At 38.5% G+C, this 17,840-nt stretch overlaps 4 protein-coding genes across 5 annotated transcripts; 3 read left to right on the top strand and 1 right to left on the bottom strand.

Moving 5' to 3' along the window:
* The first annotated feature begins 227 nt into the window (after window positions 1–227).
* LOC105396786 (sorting nexin-17) lies at window positions 228–9,255 on the top strand. The gene is made up of 8 exons (XM_038113185.2): window positions 228–547; window positions 715–904; window positions 1,067–1,421; window positions 1,518–1,680; window positions 4,143–4,358; window positions 5,407–5,559; window positions 6,072–6,224; window positions 6,794–9,255. The coding sequence occupies exons 1-8, from the start codon at window positions 488–490 to the stop codon at window positions 6,938–6,940; spliced, it is 1,437 nt and encodes a 478-aa protein (XP_037969113.2). The 5' UTR covers window positions 228–487; the 3' UTR covers window positions 6,941–9,255.
* Window positions 9,256–9,454: 199 nt separating this feature from the next.
* LOC105396796 (cytochrome b-c1 complex subunit 7) lies at window positions 9,455–11,273 on the bottom strand. The gene is made up of 3 exons (XM_011568807.3): window positions 11,114–11,273; window positions 10,985–11,029; window positions 9,455–9,775 (listed from the first exon to the last, which is right to left on the bottom strand). The coding sequence occupies exons 1-3, from the start codon at window positions 11,151–11,153 to the stop codon at window positions 9,528–9,530; spliced, it is 333 nt and encodes a 110-aa protein (XP_011567109.1). The 5' UTR covers window positions 11,154–11,273; the 3' UTR covers window positions 9,455–9,527.
* A 3,022-nt stretch (window positions 11,274–14,295) lies between these two features.
* On the top strand, window positions 14,296–14,457 carry LOC105396806. The gene has a single exon (XM_011568816.3). It carries the CDS (start codon window positions 14,296–14,298, stop codon window positions 14,455–14,457), a length of 162 nt encoding a protein of 53 aa, XP_011567118.2.
* A 143-nt stretch (window positions 14,458–14,600) lies between these two features.
* On the top strand, window positions 14,601–17,526 carry LOC105396817 (lipoyltransferase 1, mitochondrial). 2 transcript variants are annotated; one of them, XM_011568835.3, is made up of 4 exons: window positions 14,601–15,149; window positions 15,353–15,460; window positions 16,253–16,454; window positions 17,124–17,526. In XM_011568835.3, the coding sequence occupies exons 1-4, from the start codon at window positions 14,601–14,603 to the stop codon at window positions 17,513–17,515; spliced, it is 1,251 nt and encodes a 416-aa protein (XP_011567137.3). In that variant the 3' UTR covers window positions 17,516–17,526. The 2 variants fall into 2 exon arrangements, with proteins under 2 accessions (XP_011567137.3, XP_011567129.3); XM_011568827.3 differs by having other exon boundaries at window positions 16,241–16,454.
* The last annotated feature ends 314 nt before the right edge of the window (window positions 17,527–17,840 follow it).

Below are 17,840 nucleotides of genomic sequence, written 5' to 3'. Positions count from 1 at the left end.
ATTCAGATCCAATAAAAAAACTTGGTTTGCTTTGTCTTAATTTTGCTTTGGTGTTATGAATTTGTATTTTAGCCAAATTTTAGCTCAGTGATATATTGAAAACGCGGGACGCGGGTGTTTTTATTGAAAAAAATACCGCGCTATTTGAAAGTAAATAAAAAAAAATATCTTTGGTATATTCTTAACATAAGGCTGTCTACAGATAAAATGATAATACCATAGAAATAAAAATACGAATGAGTTATACAGTAAATAATAAACGTATGAAGCTGAAACTGGCTCTTTCTAAAATAGTTTTTTGCTATAGCAACATTTTATTCAAACGTCAAATGTCTGGTCATCTGTCTAGCTAGTCTATGGTTTAGTAGTGTTTTGAAACAAGGCGAAGTGGGCGAATTTCTCAATTACTTTCTATTTCTTTTCGTTGTACAGCTGTCGCATTAAACAAGTTTATCGCGTTATGTTTTAATTAACACAGAAATGCAAGATGCATTTCTCCATACCTGACATAAAGCAGTTTCACGACGACAATGGATTGTCTTACACGGTACGTACTACTCGAGAGTAATCGGTGAGATAAAGTTGTTTTTGTTCGTGATCAACTTGATAATGATAGCTCATAATGTGTTCCTGTTCTCGGGACTCAGGGATATCTTCAACATACCCAACATTCACTTTCTTATCAATAAATAAATACATTTTGTTACATTCCAGGGCTACAACATATACATTGATGGGTTCTTCCACTGCACGGCTCGCTACAAGCAGCTGCTCAGTCTGCACGAGCAGCTGCAGGCCAGCAGCGGCTACGTGCGCCTGCCTCCATTCCCGCCAAAGAAATTATTTTTAACAGGCTCCCAGATTGAGGAGCGCAGAGTGTTACTTGAAAAGTACATTCAACAAGGTCTGTATTGCATTTAATGTGTAATTAATCTCATTCGTGTTGGATAAATAGCAATTACATGTTTCAATTATCATCATCAACCTCAATTATTTCATATCATGTAAAACTAACATTTGTGTGTTTTGTGTACCTAATCAAAATCATGTTTGGTGTTTATTTCAGTTGGCCAAAATCCCACACTAGCTAGATCTGACCAGCTCATAGCATTCCTGTTCTCGGCACAACAAGAGACCCATGGGGTCCGAATGCATGAGGTAGACATTGAAATCTCACTCATGAATGGATACCGAATACCACTGTCCGTGTCCTCAACGGATTCATCAGGGGCCCTGTTAGATATAGCTTGTAATTACATTAACTTACCAAAAGAACTGACAAAATACTTTTCCCTATTCTTATTTAATTGGAGCTGTGCTAAAGACGGGCAGCCGTCAATAAAGAAACTCGAAGAATATGAATCTCCATACATATCACAGAAATATGTGAGGCCAGAAGACAAAATTGTTTTAAGAAAGAGGTAAATAAAACTGCTACTATTTTTGTATAACAATGTACTTAATTAGATTTTGTCTAAATTGAGAAAAAACTAATTTTCTACCATTAATTATTTCAGTTACTGGGATCCCTGCTATGACGTTGACCTGATGATAGACCGGGTGTCCCTGGACCTCCTCTACTTGCAAGTGATTGAAGAGATCGACCTTGGATGGATCATTGCCGAACCCGACACCCGAGAGATTCTAGCAGGATATGAGGCTAATAAACAGAAAAGAGAGGTTTGTGCATTGTATTATAAGATTTACAAGTTAATTAGATAATTTAATATTAGGCAATTCAATGATAGCCTTAACACTTGAACTGCTTGAAGCTTGCCTACCCATTCACTATAAACATACTCACACGACCAGTTGTATTAGTTGATACAATTTATAAGTAAATTGCAAATTAGCATAACATTTCACTTCCTGTGAAGGCCCTCTCTGTACCATAGGATAAACAATACCATAGGATAAACAATTACTTTTGTTTGGAAGTCAAAACTTTGCATGGCATTTTCCAATTAGTAATTAGAATACATGCATGCTATGATAACTAGCTATAACAATGTTGATTCTACCCATATCAATATACACATTAATTGAAATCCCTGACTCAAATATCAACCTTAGTGCAGTGTCCCTCAGTCATAATTTGGATTGATAAAGTGTTAAACATATGGCCCATACAGAGATCAAATAACTATTCATTTCATGATTATAGTGACCTGATATATCACATCATATCATGTCAACTCTCAAAAATTTCAGTATCACGATATTTGAATGACTGTTGACTGATATGATTAGCTTTTATGACTGAATGGAGGGAGATAATAATGTATCACATAAGTAGATTTATGGATGGAAAGATACATAAAACAATAATTACTATTTAGCAAACAAAATATAAATTAAAATCAGTGCCTCATTACTTGACTTGTATTACTTTTACTCGTTTAGCTTATTTTATAAAATCTCTTTTTCAAAAAAGTTGTACTTAATAATTTAATGTATCAAGAAAACATAAGATTTGAGCTGATGTCTGTATATGCATATTAGAAGTTGGCTGTAGCATTTAATGATAAACAAACTTAAGTACAAAAATTCCAGGAAATACATGTAGAAGTAACTGTATTTATTACAACACACACCTATAATATATTACAATAGGCGGCTTTATCACATCACTTCATTCATTCATTCCAAAGTCATTGATCCACCGAGGATCCACCCAATGTCGGATAAATGACTTATAGAAAATAAATGATATTGTATTTCAATAACTCGGCTGTCCCATTTCAAAACACAGTAACCGCCAACTTTAAAAAAAAAACGGGTCTTTGATTTATACATTATTTTAGGCGATTCCGCACAAAACTGCATTGTCAGAATATCAAAAAACCGCTTAGAAACGAAAATAAAATTTCTAAAAACCTAGTAACTCAACCCTGCGAAATCAAAAATGCCACGAAAACCATTTCAAAACATAGTAAGAGCCACCAACCATTTTAAAACACAGTAAGTGAAAATGACTTACTAGGTTTTAAAATGGTCAATGGCGCTTACTAGGTTTTGAAATGGTCAGCAAAGGACAATTTTCGTCCGTTAATTTTAGTAAGTCACAAATGGCATACATTATTACTAACACTTTTTTCGAACAAAATATCAGACATTTCAGAACCTGTATCTTTGCACCAATGAAACCTAGAGAGTTGAATTAAAAGTAGAACATAAGTAAATTTTGTCTTCTTTATAAAAGCTATAGAGACCTTTCTCGTTAGAACCTTTCTACTAGCCCTATTTTGCATAAACAAAAAAAAAAACAAGTTATAAAACTGATTTTTAGATAGAAATTTAGGAAATATTGTCTAATTGAAGGCAGCCATAAATAATTTTCATGTTAGAGCCTTCTGAATATGGCTATTTAATTCATTTACATAAAACAAAAAAACAAACATAAAAATATGCCCGTATTTCAGCTATTACTTATAGTGCCGTCGTGTAAAAGTGCTGCGAAATTGGATTTATAATATGTGAAGGATCCCAAACATATAAAAAATGAAATTATTACGCAATTATTGCAATTTCAATATACTTAACTTGTCTTAAATGACACAATAATGGCCCTTACTAGGTTATGAAATGGTCAGTGAGGGCGGTTTTAGGGTGAGAAAACCATATAAAACCTAGTAAGTGTTTTCTTTTGTGCATTACAGCAACAATTTTAGTCATATTTAAATGAAATAGTATTGTATATAAAGCCTAGGTTCTGCCGCTTCTTTTAAGCTTACATTTGTTCAGATATCTATCATAGTTTTACCAGGGCATTGAAATGAAGGTACAAAAACGTTTTTTGGCTCTCCTGAACATTTTGTCTCATGGCTGTTACTGTGTTTTAAAATGGGACAGCCGAACTATTTATGCAATTTACATACTTATAAAACCCATTAATGGCCTTATTTATAAACAATGTTAGCAAACTATTTTAATTAAGATGCTGTGGATTTCTGTTCATAAATAAAATAAACAAACGACACAACCCCTACAAAATAAAATAAAAAAAACGTCACAACCCCCACGATGATAAGTACCAAATTTTGCATACTCGCCTAAGTTATTATAGCAATTAATTTAATTTTGTAATAGTCTAGTGTTTTTTCGAAACATACATATTATGTAATGTTCATACCTAATTCCAGTACATCGAGCTAGCGCGAACACTCCGCCACTACGGGCGCATCCCGGGCGGCTCTGCTCTCACCGACCCTATCCACGTGGGTCTAGCCGCGGGGGCGCCGTGCCGCGTGCTCGTGTCGCTCGGAGCCAAGGAGCTGACCCTGGCCGCGCCGGCTGGGAGGGAGCAGCGGTTCAAGGTCACCCGGATGAAGGGGTGGAGAATTACAACGTTGCATAGTGTGAGTATATGGCCTTTGTATGCGAGGTAACGAAAGAAACGACATAATAAGAGTTCATAGTTTAGGAGCTAAGGAACTGACTCTGGCTGCGACTGGACTGCCGCCGAGAGAGAGAGGTTCAAGGTGACGAGGATAGAGAGATGGAGGCAGGTAGGCAGGTAGTTTTAATTCGAGGAAGCGAAAATGATCATAGTTCTACCAGTAGCCCTCCGCCCCCGAATATCTCTTACATCGTGTAGCTAGAGTGGCATATAGCCGAGGGAGCAGTCTGACGCCTGGCTTTTTGAATAACACCGCCCGGTTGTGTGTGTAGCAAGCAGCAACACACGGTCAACGAAAGATGATCACAAATGGCAGTACAACTGGTATGAATAAAGTTCACGCCACGTCACAAATAACTATGTGTAGGTATGTGTGTATCTATATTGGAAAGAAACAAGCGAGTAAGTAGTTCCTAAACATTGTATGTTATCACGGCCGCCGCACGCAGATAACATTGTTTTGAGACGGATCAGAGAACTATCTCCTAAATACATTGGACCTCAATAGATAAATTATGTTTAGAGTCGTAACTACTTCAACTATAGGACTTTGATTTATAAACTATGTTAGATATACTTACTGAATGTTTTCAGAGAATCAAGATTTTTATTGAAATAATAGTAAGAACTCCGCATGGCTTTACAGTGTCACATGCGTTGAAAACGTTATAGTAATAATATTTTTAATCCTACCACAAGGATTCTTTCGTGACTACTGTACTCTCAGGGTTTACATAGAAGCATGCTTGCCATACCCGCTTAATACACCATTTCAAAAGTCGATTCCTACAATTGTTATTCCCAGGTGTAAACAACGCTTAAACCTCCTCTTCTCTTGACTTTTACCAAGGCCGCCTAATCCATCCCCCTCTGCACAGATGGAAAAGCCGCAGAGCAATGGAATTACCTGGAAATTACTAAATAACCCATAGCGCTGTAATCGTGAAACCTTCACTTTAACATCCACTTGGCTAAAGCACCCTAACAACCCGCTCCCCACTCCACAGGTGGACAAGCCCCCCACCAACGGCTCGGCGGCCCTGCTCGAGGACGCGGGGCGCCACTACGAGCTGTCCTTCGAGTATCTGGTGGGCCGCGAGCGCCTGCAGTGGATCACGCTCCGGACCGAACACGCCACGTTTATCAGTGTTTGTTTGCAGGTCTGAATTTTATATGTAACATTTTTATAAGCTAAACTCTGGAAATTCCATGATAAGCATCGTATACATTTTACAATCTGGTTCAGCTGTTAGGACAAGAATAAGTCTTTGATTTTTATACAATATCTACTCATTTTTATGTTAATATAAAACCGCCAATAATCGACACAAACATGTTAGTCCAAGAAAATTTACTGATGCTTCCAACTTTGCATCAAATTCCTCAGCCCAAAAACAAACCGAGTTCGATTTTAATCATCGCTATCTGTGCATCAAATTGTCAAACCAACAACCTGCTACAACTCAACTTAGTAGTACTCAGTACTTACCATAATCCTTCTCTTTCCACCTTCAGTCAATAGTGGAGGAGCAGATGCGACAAAGTTTAGAGCTAATATCTAAAGTACATTTAATAATACTCTATCTCTCCCCCTACAGTCGATAGTGAAGGAGCAGAGTAGAGAGCTAAGATCTAAAGTACAATCAATAACACTTTCTCTCATCCCCTACAGTCAATAGTAGAGGAGCTGATGCGGCAGAAGGGCGGGCTGGGCCCGGCGGCGGCGGCGGGCGGGGTCCATCGAGGCAGCCTCACGTACGTGCGTCGCGACGGCTCCAGCCACCTCGTCACGCCGTCTTCGTCTAGTGACACGCTTAGCTCTGTGGTATGTATCCTACTTCCTAATAATATTCATGCCATTCCAGCCATCTTGTCACACCGTCTTCATCCAGTGACACGCTTAGTTCGGTGGTATGTACCCTACAGTCGATAGTAGAAGAGCTGATGCGGCAGAAGGGCGGGCTGGGCCCGGCGGAGGCGGCGGGCGGCGCGGCGCGCGGCAGCCTCACGTACGTGCGCCGCGACGGCTCCAGCCACCTCGTCACGCCCTCCTCGTCTAGTGATACTCTTAGCTCTGTGGTATGTTGTATTTATGATGACATAATTCATAGTATACTGCTGAATCTGAATGTTTGTTGTAATAACGTGGTAATAACATAATGTATCTTTAAAAAGAAAATAAGTGACATAGACTAACTAAAGGAATCCTACATCCACCCTCGGCTTCGTGCTAATAAGCTGGCCAGCTTTAGCAGAAGAAGCGGAAAGGAAAAGTTGACTGACCGACGGACCGATCTATCAATACACAGTTGAATTTAATTCCCAATAAATCTAAATCTAATAACAATACTATAGCAATCGAAATAATACAACATTCCTAACACATTTTTCCAGAACGGCGACTCGCTAACATCAGGCAGTTCGCGCGAGATATTCTCCGTTCAGCGGCTGACGGAGAAGTTCGCGTCAGTCGCGTTCAAGCCGGGCCGGGACTGCGTCGAGAACAACGCCTTCGAGGCCATCGGCGACGAGGAACTGTAGGCGTATGAGTGTGAACTGTGCGGATAAAGGAAAATGCCGAGTTGCAGAAAGAACTTTAAGGCTCCGAATACGAAACTTGCGACGGGCGGAGCGACGGAGGCGCGACGGCGATGTACCTAATCAAATGCATTAAAACATAGCGTTATGTACGAAACGGGCGATCGCGAAGCGGCGCGATCGAACTCCGCACCGCCCCGCCCCGCCCGCCGTCGCTCCGCCCGTCGCTAGTTTCGTACCCGCAGACTATGTCGATATTAAATCTATGTCGGTCTCTTTCTGTCCGTATACCTACTGTCAAAGCAAGGCAGCAATACATTTTTTAAGGTCGACATAAGCATAAAGTTCCTTTCTACAACTCAGCGATAGTCTGAAAATGTTGGCCGGTACACTCCACATTCGAGGGGTTAAAGTAGAAACAGGTTAGATTATATATGTACAAGAGCGAGATATGGCCGTCCGCCATTTTCAGATTGTTCCTTTATCCGCACCGCTTATATTGGTTGCTTACGTTCATTAATTTACTGTAAGGAAACAGTAAACATATCGGATGGATAAGAGAGAATACCCATTTTTACGTAGTAAATTTTCTCCCAATGTGCAAAAAATGCAGCGCACTATATATTATTATAAATATTTGTACTTATTATATTTTATCCGTGATTAAATCTTGTTTATGTTTATGATTGACTAATAGAAGGTTATTTTGAAACATAAGGAAATTCCATATCTAATGTAAGCCAGCACTATAGTGAAGTTTATTATTACCCAAAGAAATCTATTGCCGTGATTGTAAAAATGAAATTACCAAACATACATGTACAGCTAGACAGAATATGATTGTGTATATTAGATAGGCAGCGGTTATAGCTAGTGGTATTACGTAGTAGGTATCAGTATGCATATTTAGAAGTAAGCAATATTAATGTTTAGTCCATATTGAAATTTGTAAGTAATAATAATAAGTAAGAAAATTTACAAACACTTCCTATAATTCAGCTAAATGTGACAATCTCGCGTCCATACTACCTATTTAACTTCTAATGCACGAACGTTTTCTAGCGAGTTAACTATACATCTACAATGTTCATGATTAATCCACACCAGGATAAATCTCACTCACGTAAAACCTGTATGTTATTAAGTGTATAGAAAACTATTAATTGAAATTATTGACAATGAGTTTTAGAGCCCTCATCTAGCTAGAGGTATAGCGGCCAGACAATAAGCCATGTACATTGTACAATACACCGATTCAAGTCAATCTACTTGCCATATTATATACAATATTCGATATTTATCATGTATTCTAATCTTACAAAATCTAAGACTTCTTTATGTGTCAACTATGTTTTAAATAATAGCAATAAGGGTGGCATCAGCTCGTATAATACAAAGTGGCTGATAAAACTAAAGTTTTAAGGGAAAGCTAATCATCGAATATTTACTAGTCAAGTAAATGTCTCTTATTTTGTAAATTGTCGCGGTGATCAGGGAGCTTCTAGTGTAGTTATAAAGCTGTTACTTTTGTATGGAATATGATTTTAAATGATTTATCTGTGTTATAATTATAACGTCTTGCAGCTATTATTTTAAATTGGTGTATGTGTAGTTTAAGTGTAGGTACTTTCTAACTATGTCTATTGATATTATTCAGTTTTAAATAATCTTTTTTACATACCTTTAACGATTACCTAGATACGTACTAAGTACTATACTATCAGATTTTATCATGGTAAATGTTCCGAATCGGCTGAAGATTTTAATTCAAAAATCACATCATATGGGCTGTTCCACAAGCATCTTAGACACTTGATAATGTTAAGTGGAATGGCGCTTCATACGCCTCGGGTAAATTTAGAAGATAATTCATATTTATCATCCTTCCATTTATGGACCAAATCCCCCAACCAATTACTCTGACTATACTTCCAAAGAATATCATATCATTTTTCAATAAGGCATTGTTTTCATTCAATCATTGGATATGAATCAACATTTATTTTATAATTAATTTTGTATGGGACCATGTTATTATATTTATCAGAATATTCTGTTATATTTTTGTAGTCATTATTTTTCTTTCAAATTATGTACTTATCTTACTTGTTATTAACTGACTGTGTGAGGTGACGAAACCAGGAAATTGTAAAGTTTTCGGATATTACATTACATACATATACTGCATAAGCCCCAATCAATGTAAAATACCCCTTAGTACTATGACACCTGTATTTAATTTGTATTTACGTTTTTTACCTTTGTAACATAATATTTCCATTGGAATAACCAACTAAATAAATAAACATTACAAGCCACCTTCCTCTTTTCCTTAAGGTTATCCCACACGACCGACACTAGACTTTTTGGAAGATACCTACTGATTGCAATAGCACACATCCTACAAAAAATCTGTACAAAATAGGAAAGTGATATGTTTCAGAAGAAAGAATAATATGTCTGATTATCTGTCTTACAAACAGTTATAGTCAAGGCCTTCTCACACAAAACACAATCTTAACGTAAACGGCTAGATTTATTAAATATTAATGTACATTACAGATTATTTAAACAATAATTACTATTGCGTTTAGTACTCCTTCTCCCAGTTCTCGCGTTCCGTGCGTTCCTTCTTGACCTGCTCGACGATGGGGGTCAGGTAGAGCTGGTCCTCCTCCAGCTTGGTCCACTCCTCCTTGGGCAGGATGGTCTTCTGGAGGGACAGCTGCATGGCGCGCACGATGCGGAAGTTGCGCTCGTCGATCACATGCTCGGGCAGCCGGCGGAGAGCCTCCTTCACATCCTCGTTCTCATGGAGCAGGTCGTCGCGGCATAGACCTAGGGAAGAAAGTTTTTTTTTTAGTTGGAAAGGTTGGTAAAGATTTGAAAAGAGGTGTGATATGATGGGTAATGTGTGTGAATATCAGAATTGGATTGTAGTGATTTGTGGCTGTTGTGCCGAGGGTCAGGGAGTCAGGGTTGGTGGACCCCAACACAAGCAAGCTTGTGCTGAGAGAGTTGCTGGGTAAGTGGGCAACCAGATTGTTAGATGTTTTCAAGCTGATTGTAGGCCTCTGACTAGGCTTAACTGCTCCCAAAGCAGCAGCCGGGATGCATGGTTTAACATCTTGCCGTCTGAGGCATAGAAGCTTCCAGAAAATAATCACTTGAAATTGGTCACCCATCCAATGACTGACCATGCCATGTGTTGCTTAACCTCAGTGATCAATTACAATGACTGAAGCTAGCTTGACTATAGATGCTTTGTAGATGAATCTTGTAATAGGCCTTTGGAGGATATGAGTTCTCCAATACTCTAAGGCTTTTAGCAAAATCTCCATGCTTGTTAGATCCGAGATATTACACAACATTCAAGACCCAAGGACAATATAAAAATATATAATATATAACTGCAGAGGACCACAAATTCGGCATAGAGTAGTCAGTAACTATGTTTTTGTATATAGTGCAACAAACTTATCTGTTCCGGTGAGAACGAATTAAATTGGTCCATATCTCGTTACTCACTAATAAATTATATATTGATATAGATTAGATGGATTTATTGAAACCACAAGAGCGAATTACCACTACTGGCAAACTTAAAATCTTATACAATAAATAAATATTACACATTTACGTGAGCTGTCACCGGAACAGATAAGTTTGTGGCACTGTACATATAAAGTTCATTTATGCACTTCCAAGTTCTGAAGTTATTCTGTGGTAATATATGGCCAGAGTCTTACAACAGGACATAAAAAATAACAAGTAATTAAAGAAATTGAACGTGGACAAAGATGGGTGGGTAAATTTAAATTAGGGCTTCCAATAGATGTATGATGCATTTACAGTTGCTTCAACAGCTAGTAGAGGCAGATATAATACAGATTGTGGAGGAGGTAAAGTAGCCATAAGAAATCAAAATGTAGGCTTTGAAACTAAAGATTAGCAACATGCCATTGGATGATGTGATGTCATGAAAATATTTGAGTAAAACTTGATTAACTTGGTGCAAGTAAAGAATTATTATAGTTTGATACTTACCATATTTATTAAATCCTGCAAGATTGTAAGCCCATTTCTGCAGAGCTGAAAAAAGAAGATTATGTAATAAAAACATAACCAAATAATATATTTTCTTTATATTTAAAGGTTTTTTTAAATAAAACTCACCACTTTTGTTCCAGAGGGAAGCAGTCAATCTGAGAGCCATTCTTCACCTTAAAATATGCTTTCAGAGCCCAAAATCTGAAAGTATTTTTTGTGTTTTTCAGGACAAGGCGAGAAATTCAATAAAATTAGACGTCAAGTGACAAGTGTCAAATCACACGAAACCCACAGAGTAGAAATTCAACAGCACAGTTACTCTGAGTGATTTTGAAAAATGTATTATTATGAGGAATGGTCCTGTGACCCTTATTTTATTCTGCCAAATAGGCAACTTTTAGGCAAATTCGGCAATAAGTTTGGCGAATATACCTAGGTACTAACCGCACATGGCTAAAACTGGCAAATACTGAAGAACGAATAGCCTATAGTGGGGTGCGAGCATTAGGAAGGTTCATAGTTGGTCAGAGCCGTCAAAAAAACAACGTCCGCACCGCACCCTTCGCATCGGACCGCACTCAACCAACATTATGATAGAGAACCTATAAGGTAAGTATAACAGTATGTCGGGTACTTAGTTACATTACATTAATTGACTTTGCGAGGTCACTAATAAAATTCCAACCGGTTATAGAATTATCATAACTTTTCTAATATTTCACTAGATGGCGTTAGATGTAATATTATTAAAATTCAAATTCAAATTCAAATGGTTTAATCGACGTAAAATTTTACAATTATTTGTCGATAGTCATCTACCACCATTTCACAAAGGCCCCGTCATTGAGAAGGAAAGAAATGGCGAAAGACTTTTTCCTTATAATCTATTACAATTTTTACTTATATCTAGTACCTACAATTTTACTTAAGTACCTATATCCATTTCATTTTTTCAATAGCCTTAGCTGAGGTGGACAAGACCACGCGTTTTTGTCGTTTAAATAATTATTTATACTATAGTAAGCTTTACTACATAATGTAGCTTTAACATAATTCTTAAATTTTTGCTCAGTAAGGTTTATTGCTTCATTTGATAATTTATTATAAAAACGTATACAGTTCCCCATGATTCCCATGAATGATGTGTTTGTTTTCGAAAGTCTGAGTGTGGGGAAAAGCAACTTATTTTTGTTTCTGGTCTCAATACCGTGAGTGGCTCCTACTTTACTAAATGAATTTAAGTTTTTACGAACATACATAATATTTTCATAGATATATTGGCATGGAACAGTTAGTAAGTATACCTATTTCCTTAAACGTATCTCTTAATGAAATTCTAGACCCTAATACATATATGGCTCGAATTGCTCGTTTTTGCAGAACAAAGATTTGATTAAGGTCAGCCGCTCGTCCCCACAATAGAATTCCGTAAGACATAACACTATGAAAATAACTAAAATACACAAGCCTGGCTGTATCTACATCTGTTAACTGTCTAATGGTTCTAACCGCATAAGCTGCAGAACTCAATCTACCGGCTATCCTCTCAATATGGGGTCCCCATTGCAACTTTGAGTCAATTGTAATACCCAGGAATACCGTTTCATTTACTAACTCTAGCTTATCGTTACTCAATGTCAAATATGTCTCTACTTGTCTTACATTAGGCAAAGTGAATTTAATACATTCTGTTTTCTTGGAGTTAAGAGCTAAATTATTTACAGTGAACCAATTAGCAACTATGGAAAGAGTACTGTTTGCATTGTCAAAATTGACTTCTTGTCGCTTCAACTTAAATATAAGTGAAGTATCATCAGCAAACAGTACTATCTCACATAATTTGTCTACCAAAAACGGTAAATCGTTAACATATACAAGAAACAAGAATGGTCCTAAAATCGAGCCTTGGGGAACACCCATACTGACAGGACAGCCAGCCGAACGCACTCCATTTATGTCAACTAGTTGAGTTCTGTTGCTCAAGTATGATTCCAATAATGTAAGAGCATTAATGCCGTTGACATTATTCTTATCAGCCCCAAGCCCCCAACCTCAGGCCCCAACCCAAGAAATTGTAAAGTAGAATAGCTAGTTAACTACAGCACCTACGTCTTTCAGAAAGCTGTTTTTACGATTTTCCTCAAATTTGCCAAGTTTGGGGTTTATTCAACTGTCAACCGGTAATTTCACAAGAAAATTGTAGTTAGGTACCTGTAGACCGTAGACCTGCTGTTATGAACACAATCTTGGGCAATCTATAGGTATTTCTAGAAAGACGAAATTATAAGTATTATTAGCCTGAAGACTTTCTAAAATTAGTAGGTATGTAGTATTATTATAGCACAATGTACGATGTACAATGACTTCGATTATTACTTATTTCCTCTTTGCACCGCTAGTTTGCAAGGTTTGCATCTGCCCCCATTCCACATTATCACAAAAACCTGCGCGTCACAAGGGTCACACAAAAGCCTCGGTTACTAAGCTCGGTTATAAGTTTTTTGCTACCACGCCACCACGCCCCACGGCTAAAGAACAGTACGGGATTTAGTAATACGAGTTTATGGTGGTACGGGTAGCGAGCGCAAGGAAGTTTGTCTGGCTCCATGCACTCAGAATAATAACAAACATTGTACGTTACAAACACCATGAAAACGCCTGCGCCGGCCCGTCAGCTGACGTTTGACAACAGAATGTTGGAATGTCAAAATCATGGGTTATTATGGGTTTTCTTTTCTCTTTTCCTCTCCTCTCCTTTCCTCACTTTCTTATATTATCATTTTAGTTCAAAAATATAATAAACTTCCCTTTCAGTTTATAGGTAACTGAAATTTAAAGAAACAATGCGACGTGCGCCTAAAATTTCCATAGAAAAATCATAAGTGAAAATGAATATTTTACGCTATTCAATGAATCACAATTAAGTGTTACTATCCAAACGTAATCTATTTATTTTAAAATAAAATAGTGTAAGTTTGAGATAAAATTGAGCACCCGCCCGTGGCTCTGTCGTGCTTCTTATCAAGTTGTTTTCTTGTGTTGCAAGTGAACATCGAATGCCCTCGCGCGACCTCACACTAGTTACCCGACTCGCTTATCAGTATGAATAAAATGAGACGACGGAAGGTAATCAATTCATTAATTATCATTCCGCGTTCCCGTACTGTTCTGTCGCCGGACGCGTGTGTTTCACTCTCCCTGCTGTTTGTGTGAACACTCAAGCTAGTTTCATAGTGTTGTCAGTTTGACCAAGTGTTTCTTTCTACAGGGAAGTGGTTTTTCTGATCATCCTGCATTCAAGAAGAGGAATGCCAAGTGACTGTCGAGACTGTTTGGGGATTCGTTATCGAATTAACAGCCTGCACCAAACGTGGAAGTGGCTGCACCAGACCATCGCTCTGCACGAGTACCTCATCTCCCTCTCCTCGGCTGATACTGACGCCTGCGCCTGCGCCCGCGCCGCCAACTAGACACATAACTAATTACGAACTGTATATTAATTCTCAATAGATATTATAAATAGGATTTATCAAGCTACGCTTAAAACACTGCCTTAAAACTTTCATACAGAAAAGTTTTCGTTTGTTATAACAAGGACATTAATTAATCTAAAATGGCTCAAACCATGATGCGGAAAATGGCTGTGAGCGGCGCGTGTGTGTTTGTCGGGCTCACAAGAAGAAGCAGCTCCCGTGCACTGGTTGCCGGAGCCAAGAACTTGTCTAGTCAGAAGAAGGAGCCACGTGTGCTGCCGGCGGAGGGGGAGGTCACCAAGTCTGTGTTCATGTCGCAGTCCACTGACATCTACAGCAACCTGGCGCTGGAGGACTGGATGTACCGCAACATGGACTTCTCCAACCACCATGTCATGATGGTGTGGAGGAATGACCCGTGTGTAGTGGTTGGCAAGCACCAGAATCCTTGGATGGAAGCCAATGTGCCACTTCTGGCTGAGAGAGAGATAGCTCTGGCCCGCCGTAGCAGCGGTGGTGGCACCGTGTACCACGACCGAGGCAATCTCAACATCACTTTCTTCACTCCTCGGGAGAGGTACAACAGGAAGTACAACCTGGAGCTTGTGAAGAGAGCTCTCTTCAGGAGCTTCAACATCAAATCTATCATCAATGAAAGAGAGGACCTTCTTGTGAGGGACAAATATAAGGTGTGTACTAAATATTCTAATTTTAATATTACACTTATTACAGTAATCAAATTATTATGAACCTCACTTACACTGCTGCATCATTCAAAATAGTTTTTCATAGTTTAGTTTCAATAGTTTTTAATTTTACATTTCCCCTGCTCTCTCAATTTTTACATAATGCTGTAATGAAGATCACAAACTAATACCATGTAATGTTGCAGGTGTCTGGCACAGCAGCCAAGCTGGGTCGTCTCACGGCATACCATCACTGCACCCTTCTAGTCAACGCCAACAAGGCGGATCTCAGCAAGGCACTTGCTAAACGAGAGGTGAGTTCACTCTTTCCCTGATTGGTTAATTACTATAAAGAAAAACAAGCAACAATCAATTTTCAGAAATTCATTATATATAGGTTTTTTCGAAAATAATTAGTTTGCAAGTCTATAATATTTACTATACTATAATATTTTATGTGTGCTTACGATTTACAAAAAAAAGTTGCATTGTTGTTTTATTCCATTATCAATGTTTTTACTTGAGTGCAATATTACTTAAACTGACTTACTAATCTAGTTTTTCATCTAACACACATGTCAACTTTTAAATCGATTTGGTATTCATTAAGTTTCAGTCATAGGTCACTATTGTAACGTTGTTATGATTCATTGTTTCCAAGTGACTGTACAAAAGCATGCCATATCGTACGATAGTGCATTACAATTGTTTACTACAAATGTTAATATTTCGGTTGCTACACTAAACTACTACTTTTTAATTCAAACGTGTTGCATTTAAAATGAAAACTAAATAGTGAAGTGTTTTAAATATTCTACATAATTTTTATTGTAAAATATGTTATGATACATTTACGATTTTAACTTTTTTCTTGTGTACTTCACAAGCTCATAAATAGAATGTACTTTATAGCAATCTACTTATAATAAGCTAATGCTAATGTTTCTGTTTCTATAACTAAAATATCACACTCACACATTATTGCTACTTCATAACTACCGTTTTAAAACCCGTAACTAACGCCTTCCGTGTGCCACTAACAACCCTATCCTTCCTCCCAAACACTCGAATCAAGGCCGTATAATTTTATCCAGCATGGTATACAGACAAACGCGACTGCGTCCACGCGCTCCCCGGTGGCCAACCTCGGGGACCTCAACAACCAAGTGACGGTCGAGGGGCTGCAAACGGCCGTCGGCTACGAGTTCTTGAGGACCCCTGCCCTGCAACTCGACGACGGCGGTGAAGACCAGATCGCGAAGCAACGTGGGTTCCAGTTCGTCAACCCGACCGACCAGTGGTTCCCTGGTGAGTGGCGACTGTGTTTTGTTTTTTGTGGGAATTAAAAGGTGGTGTTTTGTATTGTAGCATTCTTGCGGCTCATACTCCCACCAGTGGGTTCGAGTGTCCGTATTGTTGTTAGCATTGTAATTATGTATGTTTTTCTCTTGTCTTATGAATAGGATTCTTATACAAATTTGGTAAACGCTCACATGCCATCTCGATAATCAATCTGCTTAAATTCAAGTCACGTGCATAAAGTTCAAAGTCACAACAACTGTTATTTGTTTATAGCATACGGGTCCCAATTTCCGAGATAAACGAACATTATTCCGAATTGATAAAGAGTCATAGGTGGCTGTAATCTCTTGGGCCGCCAGATAAATAAGTAGGTCCGTTAAATATGTGTTGTGAACATTGTAATATGTCCACAACCCATCTGTGTGGATGTAGTATATTTATGTTTGTTTTGTTTGTATTATGTTTGCCTGACATGTAGACATCCAGTGCTCCAGTTATCTGTTTGTACTGTTGATAACATTAGCATTTATTGCCGCCGTGCCATCGAGAAAGCAAACCTAATTGTTATTCAAACACAACTTGTATAACTAAGACTACTACAATGTTAGTGCAGATTCTAATCGTCTGCGTCAGTTATTTCCATGAACGCAATACTAATATTTCGTGCAATTTCAGGTCTAGCGGAAGTCAGGAACGAGCTGCAGAGCTGGGACTGGTGTTTCGGCAAGACGCCGATATTCACCGTGAGCCGAGCGTTCCCCGTGCCGGCTGAGCTACTTGCACCTTCGCGGTCGTACGGAGCCACGCAGGAGCTGATCATCAACATGACCGTGGACAAGGGTCTGATCGACGACGTGACGCTGAGCATCCCGCCGGGGCTGGTGGCGTCGGGCTTCCACGGCGAGGCGGAGGTGGTGACGCAGCTGCGCGGGAAGCGCTTCACGGCTGAGGCGCTGGCGGCGCTGCAACAGGCGCTGCTCACGCGCCACCACCGCCCCGAGAGGAAGCTCGACGACACGGAACAGTTCGTCGCCAAGTGTTTCGACCAGGTTGTCAACACGGTCTAATAGGCTGTAACTAATGAAAAGATGTAAATTTTATTTTCAAAACTGTGGTTTGTACTGAGTTAGTGGTGAAAATTTTATCTAAAACCAATACGTTGGACCTTGACGTGTGTATAAGACTGTAAATATAGCAGAGGAAATATTTTTGTATACAAAATTATGATATTTTAATTAGGATTTAATCTAAAGATGTCTATCGCTTCCTGTGCCTGTTTGGTTTACTTTGTTTATAATGGTTTCTCTTTTTCGTTAGTTACTAACGTCAGTCAGCTTTGTTATTTTGTGTTCTTTTAGTTTAGTTTAATTTAAACACGCGAGTTGTGCACTG

The sequence above is a fragment of the Plutella xylostella genome, chromosome 5, assembly GCF_932276165.1.
Source record: "Plutella xylostella chromosome 5, ilPluXylo3.1, whole genome shotgun sequence".
NCBI classification, from domain to species: Eukaryota; Metazoa; Arthropoda; class Insecta; order Lepidoptera; family Plutellidae; genus Plutella; species Plutella xylostella.
This window is presented reverse-complemented; position numbering and strand designations above follow the sequence as displayed.